The sequence below is a fragment of the Ranitomeya imitator genome, chromosome 2 (assembly GCF_032444005.1).
Source record: "Ranitomeya imitator isolate aRanImi1 chromosome 2, aRanImi1.pri, whole genome shotgun sequence".
In the NCBI taxonomy this organism is placed as follows: domain Eukaryota; kingdom Metazoa; phylum Chordata; class Amphibia; order Anura; family Dendrobatidae; genus Ranitomeya; species Ranitomeya imitator.
In genome coordinates this window covers 177,346,869-177,371,301 of record NC_091283.1, presented here as the reverse complement: position 1 = coordinate 177,371,301, position 24,433 = coordinate 177,346,869, and the positions used below count along the sequence as shown (strand labels likewise).

General features: G+C 48.6%; 2 protein-coding genes across 2 annotated transcripts; one reads left to right on the top strand and one right to left on the bottom strand.

Moving 5' to 3' along the window:
• Positions 1–426: 426 nt before the first annotated feature.
• On the top strand, positions 427–10,302 carry PTRH1 (peptidyl-tRNA hydrolase 1 homolog). Its single transcript, XM_069748099.1, has 5 exons — positions 427–575; positions 2,308–2,527; positions 3,560–3,659; positions 9,546–9,591; positions 9,674–10,302. Exons 1-5 carry the CDS (start codon positions 480–482, stop codon positions 9,875–9,877), a joined length of 666 nt encoding a protein of 221 aa, XP_069604200.1. The 5' UTR covers positions 427–479; the 3' UTR covers positions 9,878–10,302.
• Positions 10,303–10,684: 382 nt separating this feature from the next.
• On the bottom strand, positions 10,685–21,345 carry LOC138662443 (cilia- and flagella-associated protein 157-like). The gene is made up of 9 exons (XM_069748098.1): positions 21,139–21,345; positions 17,616–17,887; positions 15,954–16,107; positions 15,405–15,672; positions 14,448–14,578; positions 13,117–13,267; positions 12,743–12,918; positions 11,602–11,773; positions 10,685–11,007 (listed from the first exon to the last, which is right to left on the bottom strand). Exons 1-9 carry the CDS (start codon positions 21,285–21,287, stop codon positions 10,909–10,911), a joined length of 1,572 nt encoding a protein of 523 aa, XP_069604199.1. The 5' UTR covers positions 21,288–21,345; the 3' UTR covers positions 10,685–10,908.
• Between the last annotated feature and the right edge of the window lie 3,088 nt (positions 21,346–24,433).

The window sequence follows — 24,433 nt, the reverse complement described above, 5'->3', positions numbered from 1 at the left end:
GGCCATGAAGGCCCTGTTAGGGGAGCAGTGTTTGTGCTGATTTTTATACCAGAGGAGGTCCGGACTCTGCAGTTATGGAGTCAGCAGAAAGTTGGTGACTTTTCTGCGCTCTGCTCCCCAGCACTCGTGGGGGGGGGCTCTGTAACATTGTGGGGTCTCCATTTCGTGGCTGAGTTGCTGCAGTTCCTCCCACTGTATTGCAATCCCCATCCCATACCTATCTAATGTCTGTCTCTAGCTTAGATCTTGGTATTTGTCTGATCTGTGTCACATTAGGCATTGTAGGTGTAATTCCATTTTCCACCAGCAGGGTTCGCTCTCCCTTCTGATACACAACACTACGATGTTCTCTCTGGCTGCACAATACACTTCTCTCTATAGTACTGCACACAGGGATCACATGACGGAGCCTCATCAGTGACTGCCAGTCACATGACCCGGAAGTTGTCAGCTGTTTTCCACCATGTTGGTAGAGGACCATGTTGCAGTCGGTGAGAGCAGTGTGCTGTCTCTGCTTGGGTCGGTGCATGAGTCATGGAGCCAGTGCAGGTCCCACCAGGGGGCGGCTCTTTATGGTGAGCACATTCTTATTCACAGTGGTGTATTGACGTACTGTGGCCATACTGGTCTGTAGGGGAAGCTGTTCCAGTGTGATGTGTGACCGGGGAGCACATGGCCCCTAAGTGTCTCTGTATCACGTGTAACACGTTTTATTATCTCTTCACCCATCCTCTGTATCTAGCTATCGCCCTATATCACTTCTCCCTTATGCCTCAAAACTACTGGAACAACATGTCCATCTTGAACTGTCCTCCCATCTCTCTTCTTGCTCCCTTTTCAACCGCTTACAATCTGGCTTCTGTCCGCACCACTCCACTGAAACTGCCCTGACTAAAGTCACCAATGACCTACTAACCGCCAAGAGCAAGTGACACTACTCTGTCCTCCTCCTCCTCGACCTGTCCCCTGCCTTTGACACAGTGGACCATTCCCTATTATTACAGACCCTCTCATCTCTTGGCATCACAGACTTGGCCCTATCCTGGATCTCGTCATACCTAACAGACCGGACATTCAGTGTCCCCCACTCACACACCACCTCCTCACCTCGTCCCCTATCTGTCGGAGTCCCACAAGGTTCAGTTCTTGGGCCCCTGCTCTTCTCCATTTACACCTTTGGCCTGGGACAGCTCATAGAATCTCATGGCTTTCAGTATCATCTCTATGCTGACGACACACAGATCTACATCTCTGGACCAGATATCACCATCCTACTAACCAGAATCCCACAATGTCTGTCCACTATTTCATCCTTCTTCTACGCTAGATTTCTGAAACCTAACATGGACAAAACAGAATTCATCATCTCTCCCCCATCTCACGCGACCCCCCCAACGAACCTATCCATTACAGTAAATGGCTGCCCACTCTCCCCAGTCCCACAAGCTCGCTGCCTCGGGGTAATCCTTGACGCTGATCTCTCCTTCAAACCACATATCCAAGCCCTTTCCACTTCCTGCCGCCTTCAACTCAAAAATATTTCACGGATCCGTACATTCCTAAACCAAGAATCTGCAAAAACCCTAGTCCATGCCCTCATCATCTCTCGCCTTGACTACTGCAACCTCCTGCTCTGTGGCCTCCCCTCGAACACTCTCGCACCCCTCCAATCTATTCTAAACTCAGCTGCCCGACTAATCCACCTGTCCCCCCGCTATTCCCCGGCCTCTCCCCTCTGTCAATCCCTTCACTGGCTCCCCATTGCCCAGAGACTCCACTACAAAACCCTAACCATGACGTACAAAGCCATCCACAACCTGTCTCCTCCATACATCTGTGACCTCGTCTCCCGGTACTCACCTACACGCAACCTCCGATCCTCACAAGATCTCTTTCTCTACTCCCCTCTTATCTCTTCTTCCCACAATCGCATACAAGACAAGATTTCTCTCGCGTATCACCCCTACTCTGGAACCCTCTACCACAACACATCAGACTCTCGCCTACCATCAAAACCTTCAAAAAGAACCTGAAGACCCACCTCTTCCGACAAGCCTACAACCTGCAGTAATCACCGATTGACCAAACCGCTGCATGACCAGCTCTACCCTCACCTACTGTATTCTCACCCATCCCTTGTAGATTGTGAGCCTTCGTGGGCAGGGTCCTCTCTCCTCCTGTACCAGTTGTGACTTGTATTGTTCAAGATTATTGTACCTGTTTTTATTATGTATACCCCTCCTCACATGTAAAGCGTCATGGAATAAATGGCGCTATAATAATAATAATTCTGTCTCCTATGTGTAGGTGGTCGGACTGGGCAATCATGGCATGTGTGGCACCAGGCACAGTGTGGGCATGACCGCCATTAACCAGCTGGCGCGGAGGCTCAATGTCGCCGATCAGTGGAAGACAGACAGACGGACAGGAGCTGATGTCGTCACTGCCCAGTTTGATGGCGTCCATCTAGTCCTGATGAAACCTCGGCAGTTTATGAATGTTAATGGGACCAGTGTGGCCAATGCCGGTGAGGTCAATAATCGCTGCATGTAAGGGGTACTTGTCACTTACATGAGAGTCAACAGCACCCCCATGGCAGATCGAGCGTCATCTGGCGCCCCCCCCATAGTAGGTTGAGTGTCATCTGGTGCCCCCATAGTAGGTTGAGTGTCATCTGGTGCCCCCATAGTAGGTCGAGCGTCATCTGGTGCTCCCAATAGTAGATCGAAGTGGCATCTGGTGCCCCCATAGTAGATCGAGCGTCATCTGGTTCCCCCCATAGTAGATCGAGCTGGCATCCGGTGCCCCCCCATAGTAGATCGGTGGCATCTGGTGCCCCCCCCATAGTAGATCGAGCTGGCATCTGGTGCCCCCATAGTAGATCGAGCTGGCATCCGGTGCCCCCCATAGTAGATAGAGCTGGCATCTGGCACCCCCCCATAGTAGATTGAGCGTCATCTGGTGCCCCCTATAGTAGATCGAGGTGGCATCTGGTGCCCCCCATAGTAGATCGAGGTGGCATCTGGTGCCCCCCATAGTAGATCGAGCTGGCATCTGGTGTCCCCCCATAGTAGATCGAGCTGGCATCTGGTGCCCCCCATAACAGAGCCAGGAGACACCTTTTGGGCATAGATCTAGGATGTACACGAGTCCCCTAATCCTGCTTCCTTTGGTGGCAGTTACTGTTATGGGGACACTTGTACCAGGTTCCTTTGATATTGGGGTCTTGTTGCATGTTAGGTTTGTAATGGGGGAACACTGCATCCTGTGGGTTTTTCTTTGTCTGTAATCCATCACTGTTGGTTCTCCCAGAGGGTCTTGCAGTGCTTGTTACGGGGTTCCTGTTATCGGCCTGCATGGTTATAGACTGGCTCTGTTCTGGCTTAGTGTAAGTGTTGATGTTCTGCAGCTTCCCTTTTACCATCTTTAATTTCCACGATTTCTGGTCTAAGGTCTCAATACATATTGACATTTTTTAGTTGTAAAGTTTATTATCATTATTACTATTATTATTTGGGATTACTGATGGATAATCTTATATGGATCTTTTTTTCCTCAGCTGGAAAGTTCCGCCTGACCCCTGAGAATATCTATCTATTGCATGATGAACTGGACAAGTCTCTGGGGAAGGTGACTCTGAAGCTCGGGGGGAGCGCAAGGTATCTGGTCCGTTAATTAGTGAAATGCAGACCACTTGGCCAACTTTTGGGGACTTGTCCTGCCCCCTAGTCACGGCAGCATTGCATAGACGACAAGCTGAGCTTGAGATGATATATTTTTCTGTGATTTGATTAAGACTTTTAGTTTTAGGATTTATAGAGAGAGCCTGTGAGTCCCGCTTGCTCCACCCACCCAGACAGTGATTGACAGCTCACCGTGTGGGAGGAGCATGGCTCTCAGGCTTCCTCTATAACTACTGAATCAAATCATTGAAATCTATAAATCTTGTAGCTTTAACCGCATACAATAACTGTTTAACCCCTTCCCGACCTTTGACGCATACGCTGCGTCATGAAAGTCGGTGCCATTCCGACCCATGACGCAGCATATGCGTCATGGAAAGATCGCGTCCCTGCAGATCGGGTGAAAGGGTTAAGTCCCATTTCACCCGATCTGCAGGGACAGGGGGAGTGGTAGTTTAGCCCAGGGGGGGTGGCTTCACCCCCTCGTCGCTACGATCGCTCTGATTGGCTGTTGAAAGTGAAACTGCCAATCAGAGCGATTTGTAATATTTCACCTAAAAAAATGGTGAAATATTACAATCCAGCCATGGCCGATGCTGCAATATCATCGGCCATGGCTGGACACACTAATGTGCACCCACTCCACTCCTCCGATCGCCCCCCCAGCCCCCCGATCTGCGGTCTGCTCCCCTCGGTCCTGTGCTCCGCTCCCCCGTCCTCCTGCCCGCTCCCCCCGTGCTCCAATCACACCCCCCGTGCTACAATCAAACCCCCCCGCACTCCGATCCCCCCCCCGCACAGCGATTTCCCCCCCCCCCCCCCCCCCCCGTGCTCCGATCCACCCGCCCGCACAGCGATCCCCCACTCCGTGCTCCAATCCACCCCCCCGTGTTCCGGTCCACCCCCCCCCCCCCCCCCGTGCTCCGACGCCCCCCCCCCCCGTGCCCTGATCTCCCCCCCTTATACTTACCTGGCCTCCCGGGGACCGTCCGTCTTCTTTCCTGGGCGCCGCCATCTTCCAAAATGGCGGGCGCATGTGCAGTGCGCCCGCCGAATCTGCCGGCCGGCAGATTCGTTCCAGAGTGAATTTTGATCACTGAGATAGATTATATCTCAGTGATCAAAATAAAAAAAAAAAAAGTAAATGACCCCCCCCCCCCCCCTTTGTCATCCCCATAGGTAGGGACAACAAAAAAAATATTTTTTATTTTTTTTCCACTAAGGTTGGGGTAAGAACTAGGGTTAGGGGTAGGGGTAGGGTTAGGGTTAGGGTTTCGGTATGTGCACACGTATTCTGTTCCTCTGCGGATTTTTCCGCTGCGGATTTGATAAATCCGCAGTGCTAAACTGCTGCGGATTTATGGCGGATTTACCGCGTTTTTTCTGCGCATTTCAATGCGGTTTTACAACAGCGATTTTCTATTTGAGCAGTTGTAAAACCGCTGCAGAATCCGCAGAAAGAAATGACATGCTGCGGAATGTAAACCGCTGCGTTTCCGTGCAGTTTTTCTGCAGCATGTGTACAGCGATTTTTGTTTCCCGTAGGTTTACATTGAACTGTAAACTCATGAGAAACTGCTGCGGATCCGCAGCGTTTTCCGCAGCGTGTGCACATACCTTTAGAATTAGGCTATGTGCACAAGGTGCGGATTTGGCTGCGGATTGGCCGCTGCGGATCCGCAGCAGAGTTCCATCAGGTTTACAGTACCATGTAAACATATGGAAAGCCAAATCCGCTGTGCCCATGGTGCGGAAAATACCGCGCGGGAACGCTGCGTTGTATTTTCCGCAGCATGTCAATTCTTTGTGCGGATTCCGCAGCGTTTTACACCTGTTCCTCAATAGGAATCCACAGGTGAAATCCGAACAAAAAACACTGGAAATCCGCGGTAAATCCGCAGGTAAAACGCAGTGCCTTTTACCCGCGGATTTTTCAAAAATGGTGCTGAAAAATCTCATACGAATCCGCAACGTTGGCACATAGCCTTAGGGTTGGGTTGGGTTGGAATTAGGGTTGTGGTTAGGGTTAGGGGTGTGTTGGGGTTACGGGTGTGTTGGGGTTAGGGTTGTGATTAGTGTTATGGCTACAGTTGGGATTAGGGTTAGGGGTGTGTTGGGGTTAGTGTTATAGTTAGAATTGAGGGGTTTCCACTGTTTAGGCACATCAGGGGGTCTTCCAAACGCAACATGGCGCCACCATTAATTCCAGCCAATCTTGTATTCAAAAAGTCAAATGGTGCTCCCTCACTTCCGAGCCCCGACGTGCACCCAAACAGTGGTTTACCCCCACATATGGGGTACCAGCATACTCAGGACAAACTGCGCAACAATTACTGGGGTCCAATTTCTCCTGTTACCCTTGTGAAAATAAAGAAATGCTTGCTAAAACATCATTTTTGAGGAAAGAAAAATGATTTTTTATTTTCACGGCTCTGCGTTGTAAACGTCTGTGAAGCACTTGAGGGTTCAAAGTGCTCACCACATATCTAGATAAGTTCCTTGGGGGGTCTAGTTTCTAAAATGGGGTCACTTGTGGGGGGTTTCTACTGTTTAGGCACACCAGGGGCTCTGCAAACGCAATGTGACGCCCGCAGACCATTCCATCAAAGTCTGCATTTCAAAAGTCACTACTTCCCTTCTGAGCCCAGACGTGTGCCCAAACAGTAGTTTACCCCCACATATGGGGTATCACCGTACTCAGGAGAAACTGGACAACAAATATTGGGGTCAAATTTCTCCTGTTACCCTTGGGAAAATTAAAAAATTCTGGGCTAAATAATTATTTTTGAGGAAAGAAAACGTATTTATTATTTTCACGGCTCTGCATTATAAACTTCTATGAAGCACTTGGGGGTTCAAAGTGCTCACCACACATCTAGATAAGTTCCTTTCGGGGTCTAGTTTCCAAAATTGGGTCACTTGTGGGGGGTTTCTACTGTTAAGCCACATCAGGGGCTCTGCAAACGCAACGTGACGCCCACAGAGCATTCCATCAAAGTCTGCATTTCAAAACGTCACTACTTCACTTCCGAGCCTCGGCATGTGCCCAAACAGTGGTTTACCCCCACATATGGGGTATCAGCGTACTCAGGAGAAACTGGACAACAACTTTTGGGATCCAATTTCTCCTGTTACCCTTGGGAAAATAAAAAATTCTGGGCTAAATAATTATTTTTGAGGAAAGAAAACGTATTTATTATTTTCACGGCTCTGCATTATAAACTTCTATGAAGCACTTGGGGGTTCAAAGTGCTCACCACACATCTAGATAAGTTCCTTTCGGGGTCTAGTTTCCAAAATGGGGTCACTTGTGGGGGGTTTCTACTGTTAAGCCACATCAGGGGCTCTGCAAACGCAACGTGACGCCCACAGAGCATTCCATCAAAGTCTGCATTTCAAAATGTCACTACTTCACTTCCGAGCCCCGGCATGTGCCCAAACAGTGGTTTACCCCCACATATGGGGTATCAGCGTACTCAGGAGAAACTGGACAACAACTTTTGGGGTCAAATTTCTCCTGTTACCCTTTGTAAAATAAAAAATTGCAGGCTAAAAGATCATTTTTGAGAAAATAATTTTTTTTTTTATTTTCATGGCTCTGCGTTATAAACTTCTGTGAAGCACTTGGGGGTTCAAAGTCCTCACCACACATCTACATTAGTTCCTTTGGGGGTCTAGTTTCCAAAATGGGGTCATTTCTGGGGGATCTCCAATGTTTAGGCACACAGGGGCTCTCCAAACGTGACATGGTGTCCGCTAATGATTGGAGCTAATTTTCCATTTAAAAAGCCAAATGGCGTGCCATCCCTTCCGAGCCCTTCCGTGCGTCCAAACAGTGGTTTACCCCCACATATGGGGTATCAGCGTACTCAGGACAAACTGGACAACAATATTTGGGGTCCAATTTCTCCTATTATCCTCGGCAAAATAGGAAATTCCAGGCTAAAAAATCATTTTTGAGGAAAGAAAAATTATTTTTTATTTTCATGGCTCTGCGTTATAAACTTCTGTGAAGCACCTGGGGGTTTAAAGTGCTCAATATGCATCTAGATAAGTTCCTTGGGGGGTCTAGTTTCCAAAATGGGGTCACTTGTGGGGGAGCTCCAATGCATAGGCACACAGGGGCTCTCCAAACGCGACATGGTGTCCGCTAACAATTGGAGCTAATTTTCCATTCAAAAAGTCAAATGGCGCGCCTTCCCTTCCGAGCCCTGCCGTGTGCCCAAACAGTGGTTTACCCCCACATATGAGGTATCGGCGTACTCGGGAGAAATTGCCCAACAAATTTTATGATCCATTTTATCCTACTGCCCATGTGAAAATGAAAAAATTGAGGCGAAAAGAATTTTTTTGTGAAAAAAAAGTACTTTTTCATTTTTACAGATCAATTTGTGAAGCACCTGAGGGTTTAAAGTGCTCACTAGGCATCTAAATAAGTTCCTTGGGGGGTCTAGTTTCCAAAATGGGGTCACTTGTGGGGGAGCGCCAATGTTTAGGCACACAGGAGCTCTCCAAACGCGACATGGTGTCCGCTAACGATGGAAATAATTTTCCATTCAAAAAGTCAAATGGCGCTCCTTCCCTTCCGAGCCTTACCATGTGCCCAAACAGTGGTTTACCCCCACATATGAGGTATCGGCGTACTCAGGAGAAATTGCCCAACACATTTTAGGATCCATTTTATCCTGTTGCCCATGTGAAAATGAAAAAATTGAGGCTAAAAGAATTTTTTTGTGAAAAAAAAGTACTTTTTCATTTTTACGGATCAATTTGTGAAGCACCTGGGGGTTCAAAGTGCTCACTATGCATCTAGATAAGTTCCTTGGGGCGTCTAGTTTCCAAAATGGGGTCACTTGTGGGGGAGCTCCAATTTTTAGGCACACGGGGGCTCTCCAAACGTGACATGGTGTCCGCTAAAGAGTGGAGCCAATTTTTGATTCAAAAAGTCAAATGGCGCTCCTTCCCTTCCAAGCCCTGCCGTGCGCCCAAACAGTGGTTTACCCCCACATATGAGGTATCAGCGTACTCAGGACAAATTGCACAACAACTTTCGTGGTTCAGTTTCTCCTTTTACCATTGGGAAAATAAAAAAATTGTTGCTAAAAGATAATTTTTGTGACTAAAAAGTTAAATGTTCATTTTTTCCTTCCATGTTGCTTCTGCTGCTGTGAAGCACCTGAAGGGTTAATAAACTTCTTGAATGTGGTTTTGAGTACCTTGAGGGGTGCAGTTTTTAGAATGGTGTCACTTTTGGGTATTTTCAGCCATATAGACCCCTCAAACTGACTTCAAATGTGAGGTGGTCCCTAAAAAAAATGGTTTTGTAAATTTCGTTGTAAAAATGACAAATCGCTGGTCAAATTTTAACCCTTATAACTTCCTAACAAAAAAAAATTTTGTTTCTAAAATTGTGCTGATGTAAAGTAAACATGTGGGAAATGTTATTTATTAACTATTTTGTGTCACATAACTCTCTGGTTTAACAGAATAAAAATTAAAAATGTGAAAATTGCGAAATTTTCAAAATTTTCGCCAAATTTCCGTTTTTATCACAAATAAACGCAGAATTTATTGCCCTAAATTTACCACTAACATGAAGCCCAATATGTCACAAAAAAACAATCTCAGAACCGCTAGGATCCGTTGAAGCGTTCCTGAGTTATTACCTCATAAAGGGACACTGGTCAGAATTGCAAAAAACGGCAAGGTCTTTAAGGTCAAAATAGGCTGGGTCATGAAGGGGTTAATGCTTATTTAAAGTGTCTGACCCCTGTTATGGTGGGCGATTGCTGGCAGTATGTAGGCTATACACGCAGTCCTCTGATGTGTATTCTGACCCCGGCTGCCTCCTGTATTTTCTAGGGGCCACAATGGTGTCCGTTCCTGCATTGACCACCTGAAGTCAGACGTAAGTTCTGCGGCCGACATTTGCCCACCTTTCATTTACCAGGATTCTGTAATGAAGACTTTGTGTTTTTCTCCCTTGGCAGACGATGGTCAGACTCTTGATTGGCATCGGACGCCCGGCTGACAAGTCTTCGGTGACCCCCTATGTGCTGGGACGCTTTACAAAGCATGAGCAGGAGACACTGACCTTGGTTTTGGAGAAAGGTCTGGACTTGTTACTTGGACATATCCAAAAAAGGACTCAGACCACGACGCCAATAACTAGGCCAGTGCAAAACAGAATATGAAGGTGGCTAGAATGTTCAGTTTATAAACGTTCAACTGAAGAGAAGGCGACCGTGGCTCGGAACCACCTGCGGAGGGCGCCACCTCTCATCTGGTGTAATCACAGGAATACCTGGACCCCCACGATCAGCTGTTATCAGCTCTGGCAGTGGGGTATACACCGTGTAAGGAGCTGGAACAGTACAGCGCCACACACCGTATAGTGGCCAGAATAGGTACTGCACATCAGCTCCTATTCAACTCGATAAGAGCCGCGTTGCCGTTCTTGGTAATGGGCGTGGGACCCTCACTGATCTGATATAGGATAGGTTTTCAGTATCAAAGTCGTGGACAGCCCCTTTAATTTTTTGAACCTCATAATGACTCCCATGCCTCATGTAATACAGGGGATTTCCTGTTCTATAAAAATAAATTGTTGACCTATTAATTCATCATCATCATAATGGTGCGGTCTTACACCCCTTCTAGTCACCCGTCACACTCCCTTATACGTTTATTATTGGTGTTGCAGTCCAGGACCATTCACTTACATGGAATAAAGCTGTAGTAAACAAGACTCTAAAAAAAGCCAGTGGCATTGAATGAGGGCCATGGTCCTTGCCCGTCAAACAGCTGATTGTCAGGGACCCCCCTAAAATCCAATAGTGATATCCTACCCTAAAGATTTTAGTGAACTGGGAGTGGGATAAAGGAACACTTATGCTGGGTGCAGGGCCTGAGAGAGCAGGACACACTCGTCCGCCCTGTACCAGGCATAACACAATATTACAGATCTGCTCGGTTTTATGAATGGGAAGAATAAACGTGAAGAGTTTATAGTCGCATTATATTCGCCTTTTTCACACCAGATACATTGAGAATAGAGCTCAATATTACATGCGCCTCCTAAGGTGGGAAGAGAGTGGTGACTTTCGCACGCTGATCACACGACCCCTATCGGCTCCTGCGGGCAGTGACTGAACTACATGATCGGCCTCGACCGTCCGCCTTTATTATAATCGGTCCATCTTATGTGTCCAGACGCAGTTTACTGTCACTTCGCTATTAGAAGAGCATTGCCGGCCGGGGTGGAGGAGATTCCTGGTAATGGGTTCTGTTTCGGCAGTTTGCCGTCTTGGCTTCCTGTAAGGTCCTGCAAGTAAACAGAGTATATTAAAAGGCTTGTCCATCTTTGGGGACGATTAGCTTTTTTTTCCGTAGTTGCAAAAGTAACCTTTGTAGTTGAGTTTTATTGAGAGCGTTGCACCGTTTGGCTTGTGCAGGCTTTCGCTTCACAGTCAACTTTGATGTGGTCAAAAATCAGCTGAGAGGAGCTCAAAAAAGACAGATAAGAGATACAAACTCACCTGTCATTTACTATGAGCTCACTGATGGATTCTCAGTTAACTCATTCTGCAGTAACAATACAGTGCAACACAGAGGCTACAGTACAGAAATTGTGCAATACTGTTAATGAAGCCCAACTACAAAAAATGATTTTTAGCCCCAATTATTATTATTATTTATATAGCACCATTAATTCCATGGTTCTGTACATGAGAAAGGGGTTACATACAGGGTTACAGATATCGTTTACAGTGACAGACTGGTACAGAGGGGAGAGGACCCTGTCCTTGCGGACTTACATTCTATGGGTCAATTCCATGCATCCAGAGGTGGGCAACCCCTTTATGTATCCTTGAAGTACGGGGGCACATACTTTCTTGACTCACTGGCGGAGCTTTACCTTTGCTAGGGCAGGGTTGGCGTGAATTGGCCCAAGCTTTGTGGTTCTGGACAGCATCCCGATCTTGCCGAGTATGGCATTGGAGACATCTTGTCTTGGCACCAGTCCCAGATCTCCAACGCAGTAATGTGGGATTACCCCAGGGCCCTTTAAGATGGGGGAAACTGTCGGCCTATAGGGGAAATCACACAAAATGTCAGGATTCTTAACACGGGCCGTATTCACACAGCCTTCATATTTACCGTCCATGTCATGGCCGCAATCACCCACACCCCCCAGGGTCTCCAGCCTCATAGGCATATACGAGGCTCTAGGTTCTGGTGATAATATTTGCCGAACAGAAGGTAAGAAAGAAATAAGTTCAGTGAATGCACTCGTAGCGTGACATGTGCCCCTTCCTCAGGAGCCACTCTGGGCCCGGCTTGGTGGCTGGTATTGTAAGAATCCCTTTAAGAAAACGGAGCTCTGTTCCAGTTAATGACCAGCGCTATGTGGGACAAAGTCCTGACGGACCACTTTGCTTTAACCTGCACCTTATTGCTTCCCTTTGTGAGATTGATTAGAGCTCCCCCCGAAGTCAGACCCCTGTTGATGGCATATCCTGCCTGTCATGAAGGGAAATAGTTTGCCTGCTTTTGACAATCCTTTTTTTTGTTAATTTTCTATTTGGGAAACAACTTTTTATTGCTAATCGATAAGGGATAACTTGCTGATCGCTAAGACCCCCAAAGATCCTGAGAATGGGGCTCTACAGAGGCACAAAGAGCACATGCTTCACCTCTGCTCCATTCATTGTCTAAGGAACTGCCAGAAATAGGGGGCCGCTGCTCTCAGCTTTCTCTAGTAGTCCCATAGACCATGAATGGAGCATGAGCACCTTCACTGCATTTAAGATGGGCCTGTTCTGATGGATCTGGACCCCCCTCTACAAGATCACTGGGGGTCCCATCAGAAATCTGTGAAAGGAGATAATGTCTATTCTGGGAATAACCTCCATCCACTAATGATTATCTGATCACAGGGTGTTTCTCTGGTAGGAAACCAGTGATTACCTGTAACCAGAAATCAATTGTTGGATTTATCTGCAGCACCTCCACAGGGGACATGAGGCATTGCAATCTTAACACTAGTTATACGGTACCTGTTGCCCCTGGGTGCTGTGTAATAGTCCGGGTCTATTCTCTGGAAGTCCTGTAGCCCTGGCCCCAGCCCCAGAGCGGCCGCACTGTTCAGCAGCAGCAGGAGACTGTGCAGCACGTTGCTCCGTCTTTCCAGGGATTCATCGTGTCTTTCACCTTCCTCGTCTGTGGACTTCTCCTGTAAGGACACGTGAACGCTGTGAATGGCTAGCGATGGGCCTCTGCGGTACTTCATGCTGTGTATTATATGGTCGGAGCGAGCGCTGGCTGAGCCTGGGTGTGCGCCCTCCATAACATCTGATGGGTCGCCACTATTGCACTGTGTGCACATGTCCAGATACTGATATTTCAGGCATAATGTGTGGTGGTGTCATACCACGAGCATGTCCTTCAGAGAAGACGCTGCCTGACTTAGGACTTCCTCCACCGCTTGCCTCTTCTTCACCTCGTCGTCTGCCTGCCTGCTTGCGATGTTCCTCCCTTCCATAAGTCTTTGCACCTCTTCCTCCAGGGACGTCATCCTCTGCCTATGGGGGAGAAGCAGACGCTGTCACCATTGGTCATGTAGAGTAACTACTTGGTCTACTATGCCTCCCTGAGGTCAGTGTGACTAGTGGCCAAGGCCGGACTGCGCATCGGGCATTCTGGCAAATGCCTGCTAGTGGCCCATGGCTTGTGGCTACAAGTAGGGATGACATGGCTCCACGTTGATTCACTGCGTTGTGTGTGACCAGTAGCAGCGCTTGACCTCACGATCAGTCTACACATAGGGTTTATTTAACCAAAAACACATGGGCCACCTGCATAGCAAACAAGTCTGTAGAAACCTGTTCACACCACCAAAGAACTTGAAGACACAAAAGCGCACAGAGAGGTAAAAAAATACTCTGTTGTAAAAAAGTCACAGTAAATAAGCAAGTGCTAGTCAAAAAATGAAAAAATACAGGGTATTTAGTTAATACGTTTTTTTTACAAAAAAAGTATGTTAAGCTGCTCCACCAATCGCCAAGGTATACCCATAATAGAACAGTCCTGTCTAATGTATATAATTCCTATCTGATGTATTTAAAAACCTGATCATCTGTATAGTACCTGTATGAACAGGGCTCAGAGAGAAAATATCCGTGTTGAACATGCGAGATGGAACAGCTACAATGCAAATGACCCACAGAAGAGTGGTGGACTCCCCAGTCTTGTAGAAACAAGAGAGCAATTATAAAACCAAAAACACATGGGCCACCTGCATAGCAAACAAGTCTGTAGAAACCTGTTCACACCACCAAAGAACTTGAAGACACAAAAGCGCACAGAGAGGTAAAAAAAATACTCTGTTGTAAAAAAGTCACAGTAAATAAGCAAGTGCTAGTCAAAAAATATATACATTAGACAGGACTGCTCTATTATGGGTATACCTTGGCGATTGGTGGAGCAGCTTAACATACTTTTTTTTGCAAAAAAACGTATTAACTAAATACCCTGTATTTTTTCATTTTTTGACTAGCACTTGCTTATTTACTGTGACTTTTTTACAACAGAGTATTTTTTTTACCTCTCTGTGCGCTTTTGTGTCTTCACATAGGGTTTATTTGTAGTCTGTAACCATGGAGACACATAGGTTGGCATGTGAGCTGCATGCACAAAATGGTCAAAAACTTTTTGATCAAGAAATATAAAGCTCTCCTCTCTTTACACGATCGCGCTGCTCACCTAAGTGCCTGCGCCTCCTCCAGCAGAGACTGATGCTCCGTGTGCAGATGGTTCAGCTCCTGCACCTTGTGCAGAGCCTCGTCCAGCATTTCCTGCTGCTGCTGACACTGCTCGGTCAACATACGGATCACCTGCCACATGGATAGAACAGAAAAGCTCTTAAAGGGGTTGCCCACCATCGCTCCCTTCCGCATCGGCAGGTAGTGTGTCCCAGCAGGTCGGTGCAGACATTTTCATCAGCGCTGTTCACCTCCTGCTGCAGCAGTGAACGCTGATTGACAGCCCCTTTAAGTGGCTCCATCACAAGGACATTATTAGTCACACTCCTCGTCAGGTGGCCTGGTGCTGCTGCTCAGGGACCGATATGCTACGTCAGCCCGCAGCCCCTCCATTTTTAAGATGTGTCCCAGTGGTCAATCAAAGTGCACATTTCGCTGAATATTTAAAGGGGGTTTATCCCTTTCAAAACAAATATTGGTCCCTGAATGCAGTTTGTTATAAAACAAACCTGTATTGTACTCGCCCTCACCCAGGTCTGGTGCTGAGTCTTTACCGCTGCTACTGGTGTCTGTTATTGGCTGCAGCGGTGATGCACCGTCAACCGCACTGCAGCCAATCGGTGAGCTCTGGGGGGCCGGTCCATCTATGGGTAGACCCACTGAGTTCACTGATTGGCTGCGGCACTGTATATGATGGCAGCACCGCAGCCAATACCAGATATAGGGGGCAGCGGCTGAGACTCAGCGCTGGACCCACGGAAATAATAAACTACCCCAGTGACCTTTTATTTTCTGAAAGGCGATAACCCCTTAAAGACTTGAAACCCGCTTTAATAGCAAGTAAGCGCACATGCTCATATGCCAAGACATGAGCCCCAGGTTCCCCTCATTACTAGAGTCCACCATGACAGTCCGTGACCTGATCGCTGACCCGTTCCATCCCGCGTGGCCACTTCACCTTTTGGTTGCTGACGTTGTTCTTCGCCAGCTCTTTCTCGTTCTCCTCCAGCATCTCCACCTGTTTCCTCAGCTCGGCCTCGTGTTCTTTCAGCAGGTCGTTCTCTTGGATCAGCACTAAACTCTTCTCGGACATTTTGGCCAGCTGGGAGCTGACGGCCACGTTCTCACGGATTACGCGCTTTGTAGTCTCGGCCATCTGATCGTTGGATACTCGGCGGAATTCGGCTGCCACGGTGTTAACCTTCTGCACCATTTCCTTCTTCAACCTGAGGAAGAGAAGGCGTTAAAGTACTGACTACCAGTGCGACTAATGTCCAGAGTCTTAAAGGGATTGTCCATATTCAGGTAATAACACATTACATGGCCGGTAGGTTCTGACATTGAGTTGGGCCTATTAATCAGAATAAGAGCTGAAAATGGCCGGCAGGTACGGGGGGGGGGGTTGCAGGGCTCTGGTATGGCAGCCATAGTCTACTGACGTGGCCACTGGATCACGGTCCTGCAAGTACTTGTGCTCCGGTGCTGTCCCTGATGGCAGAGCACTGACCTGTCCTTGTCCAGCACTGCCTTCTTCTCCAACTTATACATCGTTTCCTTGTGTTCTTCCTCCTGGTTTCTTAACTTCTCCTCCAATGCGGCAAACTTGGCCATCAGGTTTTCTTTCTGCACCCTGAACTCTTCCAAGGAGGCCAACTTGCCCGCTGGCAACAAAGCAAAACAATTGGTCATTGAGGACATGCCCAGAAAATCATGGAAAATAACGCTATTAGTCAGCAGACCCCCGTGACTGGGAGGAAATGAGCTTTATTCCCCTCAGCAGCGTTCAGCTTTCAGTCATAGGGGTGGCGCAGGCACGGCTTCAGTCACCGCTGTGTGTATGGAGGGCAGCAGCTGTAACTATGACCCCCGCACTGACTGACAGCAGGATCAGCAATAGAGCCGGCTGTCAGTCAGTGTTGGGGGCGCAGTTACAGCTGCCGCTCTCAATACACACAGTCATGAATGAAGCCGTGCCACCGCAGCCCCTATGACTGAAAGCTGAACACTGCCAGGGAAAATAAGGTTCATTTCCTCCCGGTGCTGGAGCCGCACGGTGTCAGAACAGTAGTAACTTGCAGATTCACCCCATATCTGCAGGTAAATGGCATTATTTTACTTGACAGGTCCCCTTTAAGTCCTTCATGGCGCCTCAAGGAAGGTCCAGAGGATCCCACCTTAGCACATTGGCTGTGGTCGTCTTCATGAGACAATCCCTTTAAAATCAAAGCTGAAATACAGATGTAATTGAGTCCTAAAATCACCCCCACCCTGTGCCAATCTGTGGGTTACAGTATAACTAGCCCCATAAACCCTCATTCTCTGTGGTCCCTCTTAAAGACATTTATCAGAGTCATGAAATATCCTTCTGCAGACCTGACTTCTAAAAAAAAAAAAAACCCTTATAAAACATGAATCATGCTGGTGAGGCTGGGCCTTGATAAAAGAGCAGCTTGGGGTAGTCTGTCAATTGGAGCCGGTGTACGTTTTTGACCTCCCCCCCCAAAAAAAAAAAAAAAAAAAACACCACCACATCTGCTCATGTTTTTGTCCAAAGATGTCCTGTGTAGCCCAAATACAATGTACATGTAAAAAAAAAAGTAATCTAAGTTCTCCCTGACTGCTTTATCTGATGTTCTTGAAGACCGGACCATGGATGCAAACCCTGGCGAAATCCCGTGGTTACACAATAAAGCTGCTAGCACATTTGTATTGTGCACCCAGCTTCTAGCAAATGTACGATACACCCTCCCCATCTAGTGCATGCATGGCCTGTGCCCATCTTCTAGCGCATGCACGGTCTGCCCCCGTCGTCTAGCACACGCGCGGTCTGTGCTCATCTTGTAGCGCATGCACGGTCTGCCCCCATCGTCTAGCACACGCGCGGTCTGTGCTCATCTTGTAGCGCATGCGCGGTCTGCCCCCATCGTCTAGTGCATGCACGGTCTGCACCCAGCCTCTAGCGCATGCGCGGTGTGCGCCAATCTACCAGTCCATGCGCCATCTGCACCCAGCCTCTAGCGCATGCTCAGCATGTACCATCTTCACCGCATTGGTGTTCCCTATTTAAAATGTCAATCTGCCAGAAATAGGAATAGGATGCAGCCATCTTGACTCCTTGTCTCCCTGGACTACAAAGCAGAAGCGTCCGGTACCAATGTTTTTTTGTTACCTAGTAGCATGTTCTCTGACATGAGCTTGTCCTTCGTCTCCTGGAACTCACGCCTCATCTGCCCCAGCTGCGTCTCGTAGGCGGCCTTCTCGGCTTCCTTGGCCTGCTGCAGACTGGACAACTGGTCGTTGAGGTCGGCGACTTCATCCACGCGCTGGTTCAGCATGCGTTTCAGAAATGACACAATCTCCTTCTTATCGCTCGTCAGCTGCTCAAACTGCGCCTGGTAGAAGGTCTCCTTGGCGCAAATTTCATCCCATTTCTTTTGATATCTAAAGGGGGAAGCATGTGTAGAAAGTAAGCAACGTGTGCTCACCACAGCGATATAGACGTGTGGCCAAGAAATAATGTCAGCGAGCCACTGGGCTCCTGAAATATGAGAGACTGGAGGGGATCTGACCACTGGGACCCCACTGGCCCGGAGACTATAGAGGTAAGTCCTCGGCTGCTATTATCAGCCCCATAGTTTCCAATCACAGTCATGTGGCTTCAGAGGATGGGGGCCCCCACCGATCCAACATCACCAATCTAGTGGATAGGTGATAAATATTTTTGGCTTGAGTGCCCCTTTAACTCTTTACATACATACACGGCAGAAGCCAGCTGTCTTCTACAGCCAGCACCCGCCTCTGCGCAGCGACCAGAGCGTACTCCAAAAGCTGATTTTTAACTACTTAATTGTTTCTGATAATGTCTGAATTTAAGTAGTGCAATGCTGGTGGGGGGGATCACCACTCCTGTCACCTAACGATCCAATAAAAAGTGATTAGTCCGTCATATGTTCTACAAAATGGTATTAATAATGACAGATCAGTACGCAAAAACAAGCCCTATCACGAGTCCATCCACTGACAAAAAGTTACCGGTCTTAGAAAAGAACAAAAAAAAACTTTTTTTTCTTCCTTTTGCAAAGTTTAGAATTTTTTTTTAACCACTTAAATATAGAAAAACCCCTCTACAAGTTTGGTAAGGCTGTAATCGCCCCCGTCCCGGAGAATCATGTTACCGGGTCATTATTACAATACAATAAATGGAGAAAAGAACCAAACAAAAAAAAAACAATAGGGGAATGGTGGAGGGATAGGGGAATGGTGGAGGGATAGTGGAATGGTGGAGGGATAGGGGAATGGTGGAGGGATAGTGGAATGGTGGAGGGATAGTGGAATGGTGGAGGGATAGTGGAATGGTGGAGGGATAGTGGAATGGTGGAGGGATAGTGGAATGGTGGAGGGATAGTGGAATGGTGGAGGAATGGTGGAGGGATAGTGGAATGGTGGAGGGATAGGGGAATGGTGGAGGGATAGTGGAATGGTGGAGGGATAGTGGAATGGTGGAGGGATAGTGGAATGGTGGAGGGATAGGGGAATGGTGGAGGGATAGGGGAATGGTGGAGGGATAGTGGAATGGTGGAGGGATAGGGGAATGGTGGAGGGATAGTGGAATGGTGGAGGGATAGTGGAATGGTGGAGGGATAGGGGAATGGTGGAGGGATAGGGGAATGGTGGAGGGATAGTGGAATGGTGGAGGGATAGGGGAATGGTGGAGGGATAGTGGAATGGTGGAGGGATAGGGGAATGGTGGAGGGATAGGGGAATGGTGGAGGGATAGTGGAATGGTGGAGGGATAGTGGAATGGTGGAGGGATAGTGGAATGGTGGAGGGATAGGGGAATGGTGGAGGGATAGGGGAATGGTGGAGGGATAGGGGAATGGTGGAGGGATAGTGGAATGGTGGAGGGATAGGGGAATGGTGGAGGGATAGGGGAATGGTGGAGGGATAGGGGAATGGTGGAGGGATAGGGGAATGGTGGAGGGATAGGGGAATGGTGGAGGGATAGGGGAATGGTGGAGGGATAGTGGAATGGTGGAGGGATAGGGGAATGGTGGAGGGATAGTGGAATGGTGGAGGGATAGGGGAATGGTGGAGGGATAGGGGAATGGTGGAGGGATAGGGGAATGGTGGAGGGATAGTGGAATGGTGGAGGGATAGGGGAATGGTGGAGGGATAGGGGAATGGTGGAGGGATAGGGGAATGGTGGAGGGATAGTGGAATGGTGGAGGGATAGGGGAATGGTGGAGGGATAGGGGAATGGTGGAGGGATAGGGGAATGGTGGAGGGATAGGGGAATGGTGGAGGGATAGGGGAATGGTGGAGGGATAGTGGAATGGTGGAGGGATAGTGGAATGGTGGAGGGATAGGGGAATGGTGGAGGGATAGTGGAATGGTGGAGGGATAGGGGAATGGTGGAGGGATAGGGGAATGGTGGAGGGATAGTGGAATGGTGGAGGGATAGGGGAATGGTGGAGGGATAGGGGAATGGTGGAGGGATAGGGGAATGGTGGAGGGATAGTGGAATGGTGGAGGGATAGGGGAATGGTGGAGGGATAGGGGAATGGTGGAGGGATAGTGGAATGGTGGAGGGATAGGGGAATGGTGGAGGAATGGTGGAGGGATGGAGGAATGGTGGAGGGATAGTGGAATGGTGGAGGGATAGGGGAATGGTGGAGGGATAGTGGAATGGTGGAGGGATAGGGGAATGGTGGAGGAATGGTGGAGGGATAGTGGAATGGTGGAGGGATAGGGGAATGGTGGAGGGATAGTGGAATGGTGGAGGGATAGTGGAATGGTGGAGGGATAGTGGAATGGTGGAGGGATAGGGGAATGGTGGAGGGATAGTGGAATGGTGGAGGGATAGTGGAATGGTGGAGGGATAGTGGAATGGTGGAGGGATAGGGGAATGGTGGAGGGATAGGGGAATGGTGGAGGGATAGTGGAATGGTGGAGGGATAGGGGAATGGTGGAGGGATAGTGGAATGGTGGAGGGATAGGGGAATGGTGGAGGGATAGGGGAATGGTGGAGGGATAGGGGAATGGTGGAGGGATAGTGGAATGGTGGAGGGATAGGGGAATGGTGGAGGGATAGGGGAATGGTGGAGGGATAGGGGAATGGTGGAGGGATAGTGGAATGGTGGAGGGATAGGGGAATGGTGGAGGGATAGGGGAATGGTGGAGGGATAGGGGAATGGTGGAGGGATAGTGGAATGGTGGAGGGATAGGGGAATGGTGGAGGGATAGGGGAATGGTGGAGGGATAGTGGAATGGTGGAGGGATAGTGGAATGGCGGAGGGATAGGGGAATGGCGGAGGGATAGGGGAATGGCGGAGGGATAGGGGAATGGCGGAGGGATAGGGGAATGGTGGAGGATCGTTCCCCTTTTACCGCACTTGGGATTTTTCTCTCTTGTCCCCGTACATCATGCGGTGACGTAAATGGCGTCCTGCAATAATCACTTCCTAGACTGCTATGGGGACGGGAAGATCGGGAGGGAACCCCAGAGAAGGAAGGGGTTAATAAAGTTATTTGGGAGGAGGAGAAGTGCTGGCAGGAATGCAATAACTTTATTTGTGAAGTGTCCTAGGTACGGACAGACTGTATCGGGTCACTGCTGCTGCAGAACCTCTTGACTAGTTGCACCAACAGTCTGCAGTGCTGGGACTTGTAGTACTACAAGAAGTCACAGTTACCGGTCCACTCGGCCCTCCAGGTCCTGGATCTGCAGCTGGTAGTACTCCTTGCTCCCCTCAGACACCGGCTCCGGTTTGCTCGTCTCCGGCAGAGTCTTCTTCGTCTTACCGGCGGCGCTTTCCTTTCCCTTTTTCTTCTTGGGCGGCATTTTGCTTCTACCGATGTCACCGAGTGTAGCGTCCCGTTACCAAGCAACCGAGCCCCGCCCTCCGGGTGAGCACTGCAAAACTACGCCTACTCTGACTCACGTGAGTGGGCGTGTCTAAGCAGCTGGGCGGGGTTTCAGGCATGACATCGCCAGGCTGGCGGCGGAGGCGCGTTGCCTCCTCTGTCATCCGTTATATCTGCTCACTAGTGACGTCACCCCATCTGTCACCCGTTATATCTGCTCACTGGTGACGTCACCCCATCTGTCACCCGTTATATCTGCTCACTGGTGACGTCACCCCATCTGTCACCCGTTATATCTGCTCAGTGGTGACATCACCCATCCTTCACCTGTTATATCTGCTCAGTGGTGACGTCCCCCCGCCTGTCACCCGTTATATCTGCTCAGTGGTGACGTCACCCATCCTTCACCTGTTATATCTGCTCAATAGTGACGTCACCCATCTGTCACCCGTTATATCTGCTGAGTGGTTACATCACCCCATCTGTCACCTGTCATATCTGCTCAGTGGTGACGTCCCCCCGCCTGTCATCCGTTATATCTGCTCAGTGGTGACGTCACCCCGCCTGTCACCCGTTATATCTGCTCAGTGGTGACGTCACCCATCTGTCACCCGTTATATCTGCTCAGTGGTGACGTCACCCCGCCTGTCACCCGTTATACAGGTCCTTCTCAAAAAATTAGCATATAGTGTTAAATTTCATTATTTACCATAATGTAATGATTACAATTAAACTTTCATATATTATAGATTCATTATCCACCAACTGAAATTTGTCAGGTCTTTTATTGTTTTAATACTGATGATTTTGGCATACAACTCCTGATAACCCAAAAAACCTGTCTCAATAAATTAGCATATTTCACCCATCCAATCAAATAAAAGTGTTTTTTAATAACAAACAAAAAAACCAACAAATAATAATGTTCAGTTATGCACTCAATACTTGGTCGGGAATCCTTTGGCAGAAATGACTGCTTCAATGCGGCGTGGCATGGAGGCAATCAGCCTGTGACACTGCTGAGATGTTATGGAGGCCCAGGATGCTTCAATAGCGGCCTTAAGCTCATCCAGAGTGTTGGGTCTTGCGTCTCTCAACTTTCTCTTCACAATATCCCACAGATTCTCTATGGGGTTCAGGTCAGGAGAGTTGGCAGGCCAATTGAGCACAGTAATACCATGGTCAGTAAACCATTTACCAGTGGTTTTGGCACTGTGAGCAGGTGCCAGGTCGTGCTGAAAAATGAAATCTTCATCTCCATAAAGCATTTCAGCCGATGGAAGCATGAAATGCTCCAAAATCTCCTGATAGCTAGCTGCATTGACCCTGCCCTTGATGAAACACAGTGGACCAACACCAGCAGCTGACATGGCACCCCACACCATCACTGACTGTGGGTACTTGACACTGGACTTCAGGCATTTTGGCATTTCCTTCTCCCCAGTCTTCCTCCAGACTCTGGCACCTTGCTTTCCGAATGACATGCAAAATTTGCTTTCATCAGAAAAAAGTACTTGGGACCACTTAGCAACAGTCCAGTGCTGCTTCTCTGTAGCTCAAAAGTGGCTTTACCTGGGGAATGCGGCACCTGTAGCCCATTTCCTGCACACGCCTGTGCACGGTGGCTCTGGATGTTTCCACACCAGACTCAGTCCACTGCTTCCTCAGGTTCCCCAAGGTCTGGAATCGGTCCTTCTCCACAATCTTCCTCAGGGTCCGGTCTCCTCTTCTCGTTGTACAGCGTTTTCTGCCACATTGTTTCCTTCCAACAGACTTCCCATTGAGGTGCCTTGATACAGCACTCTGGGAACAGCCTATTTGTTGAGAAATTTCTTTCTGGGTCTTACCCTCTTGCTTGAGGGTGTCAATGATGGCCTTCTTGACATCTGTCAGGTCGCTAGTCTTACCCATGATGGGGGTTTTGAGTAATGAACCAGGCAGGGAGTTTATAAAAGCCTCAGGTATCTTTTGCATGTGTTTAGAGTTAATTAGTTGATTCAGAAGATTAGGGTAATAGGTCGTTTAGAGAACCTTTTCTTGATATGCTAATTTATTGAGACAGGTTTTTTGGGTTATCAGGAGTTGTATGCCAAAATCATCAGTATTAAAACAATAAAAGACCTGACAAATTTCAGTTGGTGGATAATGAATCTATAATATATGAAAGTTTAATTGTAATCATTACATTATGGTAAATAATGAAATTTAACACTATATGCTAATTTTTTGAGAAGGACCTGTATCTGCTCAGTGGTTACATCGCCCCATCTGTCGCCCGTTATATCTGCCCAGTGGTGACGTCACCCATCCTTCACCCGTTATATCTGCTCAGTAGTGACGTCACCCATTATATCTGCTCAGTGGTGACGTCCCCCCGCCTGTCACCCGTTATAACTGCTCAGTGGTGACGTCCCCCCGCCTGTCACCCGTTATATCTGCTCAGTGGTGACGTCCCCTCGCCTGTCACCCATTATATCTGCTCAGTGTTGACGTGACCCATCCTTCACCCGTTATATCTGCTCAGTGGTGACGTCCCCCCGCCTGTCACCCATTATATCTGCTCAGTGTTGACGTGACCCATCCTTCACCCGTTATATCTGCTCAGTGGTGACGTCCCCCCGCCTGTCACCCGTTATATCTGCTCAGTGGTGACGTCCCCCCGCCTGTCACCCGTTATATCTGCTCAGTGTTGACGTCACCCATCCTTCACCCGTTATATCTGCTCAGTGTTGACGTGACCCATCCTTCACCCGTTATATCTACTCAGTGGTGACGTCACCCATCTGTCACCCGTTATATCTGCTCAGTGGTGACGTCACCCATCCTTCACCTGTTATATCTGCTCAGTAGTGATGTCACCCATCCTTCACCTGTTATATCTGCTCAGTAGTGACGTCACCCATCTGTCATCCGTTATATCTGCTCAGTGGTGACGTCCCCCGCCTGTCACCCGTCATATCTGCTCAGTGGTGACGTCCCCCCGCCTGTCACCCGTTATATCTGCTCAGTGTTGACGTCCCCCGCCTGTCACCTGTTATATCTGCTCAGTGGTGACGTCCCCCCGCCTGTCACCCGTTATATCTGCTCAGTGGTGACGTCCCCCGCCTGTCACCTGTTATATCT

What these genes read in the sequence shown, in the direction of transcription:
- PTRH1 (XM_069748099.1), top strand. Translation starts at nt 480, where the DNA reads ATGTTGCAGTCGGTGAGAGCAGTGTGCTGTCTCTGCTTGGGTCGGTGC. An exon ending in AAGCTCGGGGGGAGCGCAAG is followed by an intron (nt 3,660 to 9,545) that starts GTATCTGGTCCG and finishes TGTATTTTCTAG; the next exon opens with GGGCCACAATGGTGTCCGTT. An exon ending in TTGACCACCTGAAGTCAGAC is followed by an intron (nt 9,592 to 9,673) that starts GTAAGTTCTGCG and finishes CTCCCTTGGCAG; the next exon opens with ACGATGGTCAGACTCTTGAT.
- LOC138662443 (XM_069748098.1), bottom strand. Translation starts at nt 21,287, where the DNA reads ATGCCGCCCAAGAAGAAAAAGGGAAAGGAAAGCGCCGCCGGTAAGACG. An exon ending in GCAGTGCTGGACAAGGACAG is followed by an intron (nt 15,673 to 15,953) that starts GTCAGTGCTCTG and finishes TCTCTTCCTCAG; the next exon opens with GTTGAAGAAGGAAATGGTGC. An exon ending in CTCTGAAGGACATGCTCGTG is followed by an intron (nt 12,919 to 13,116) that starts GTATGACACCAC and finishes GTGTCCTTACAG; the next exon opens with GAGAAGTCCACAGACGAGGA.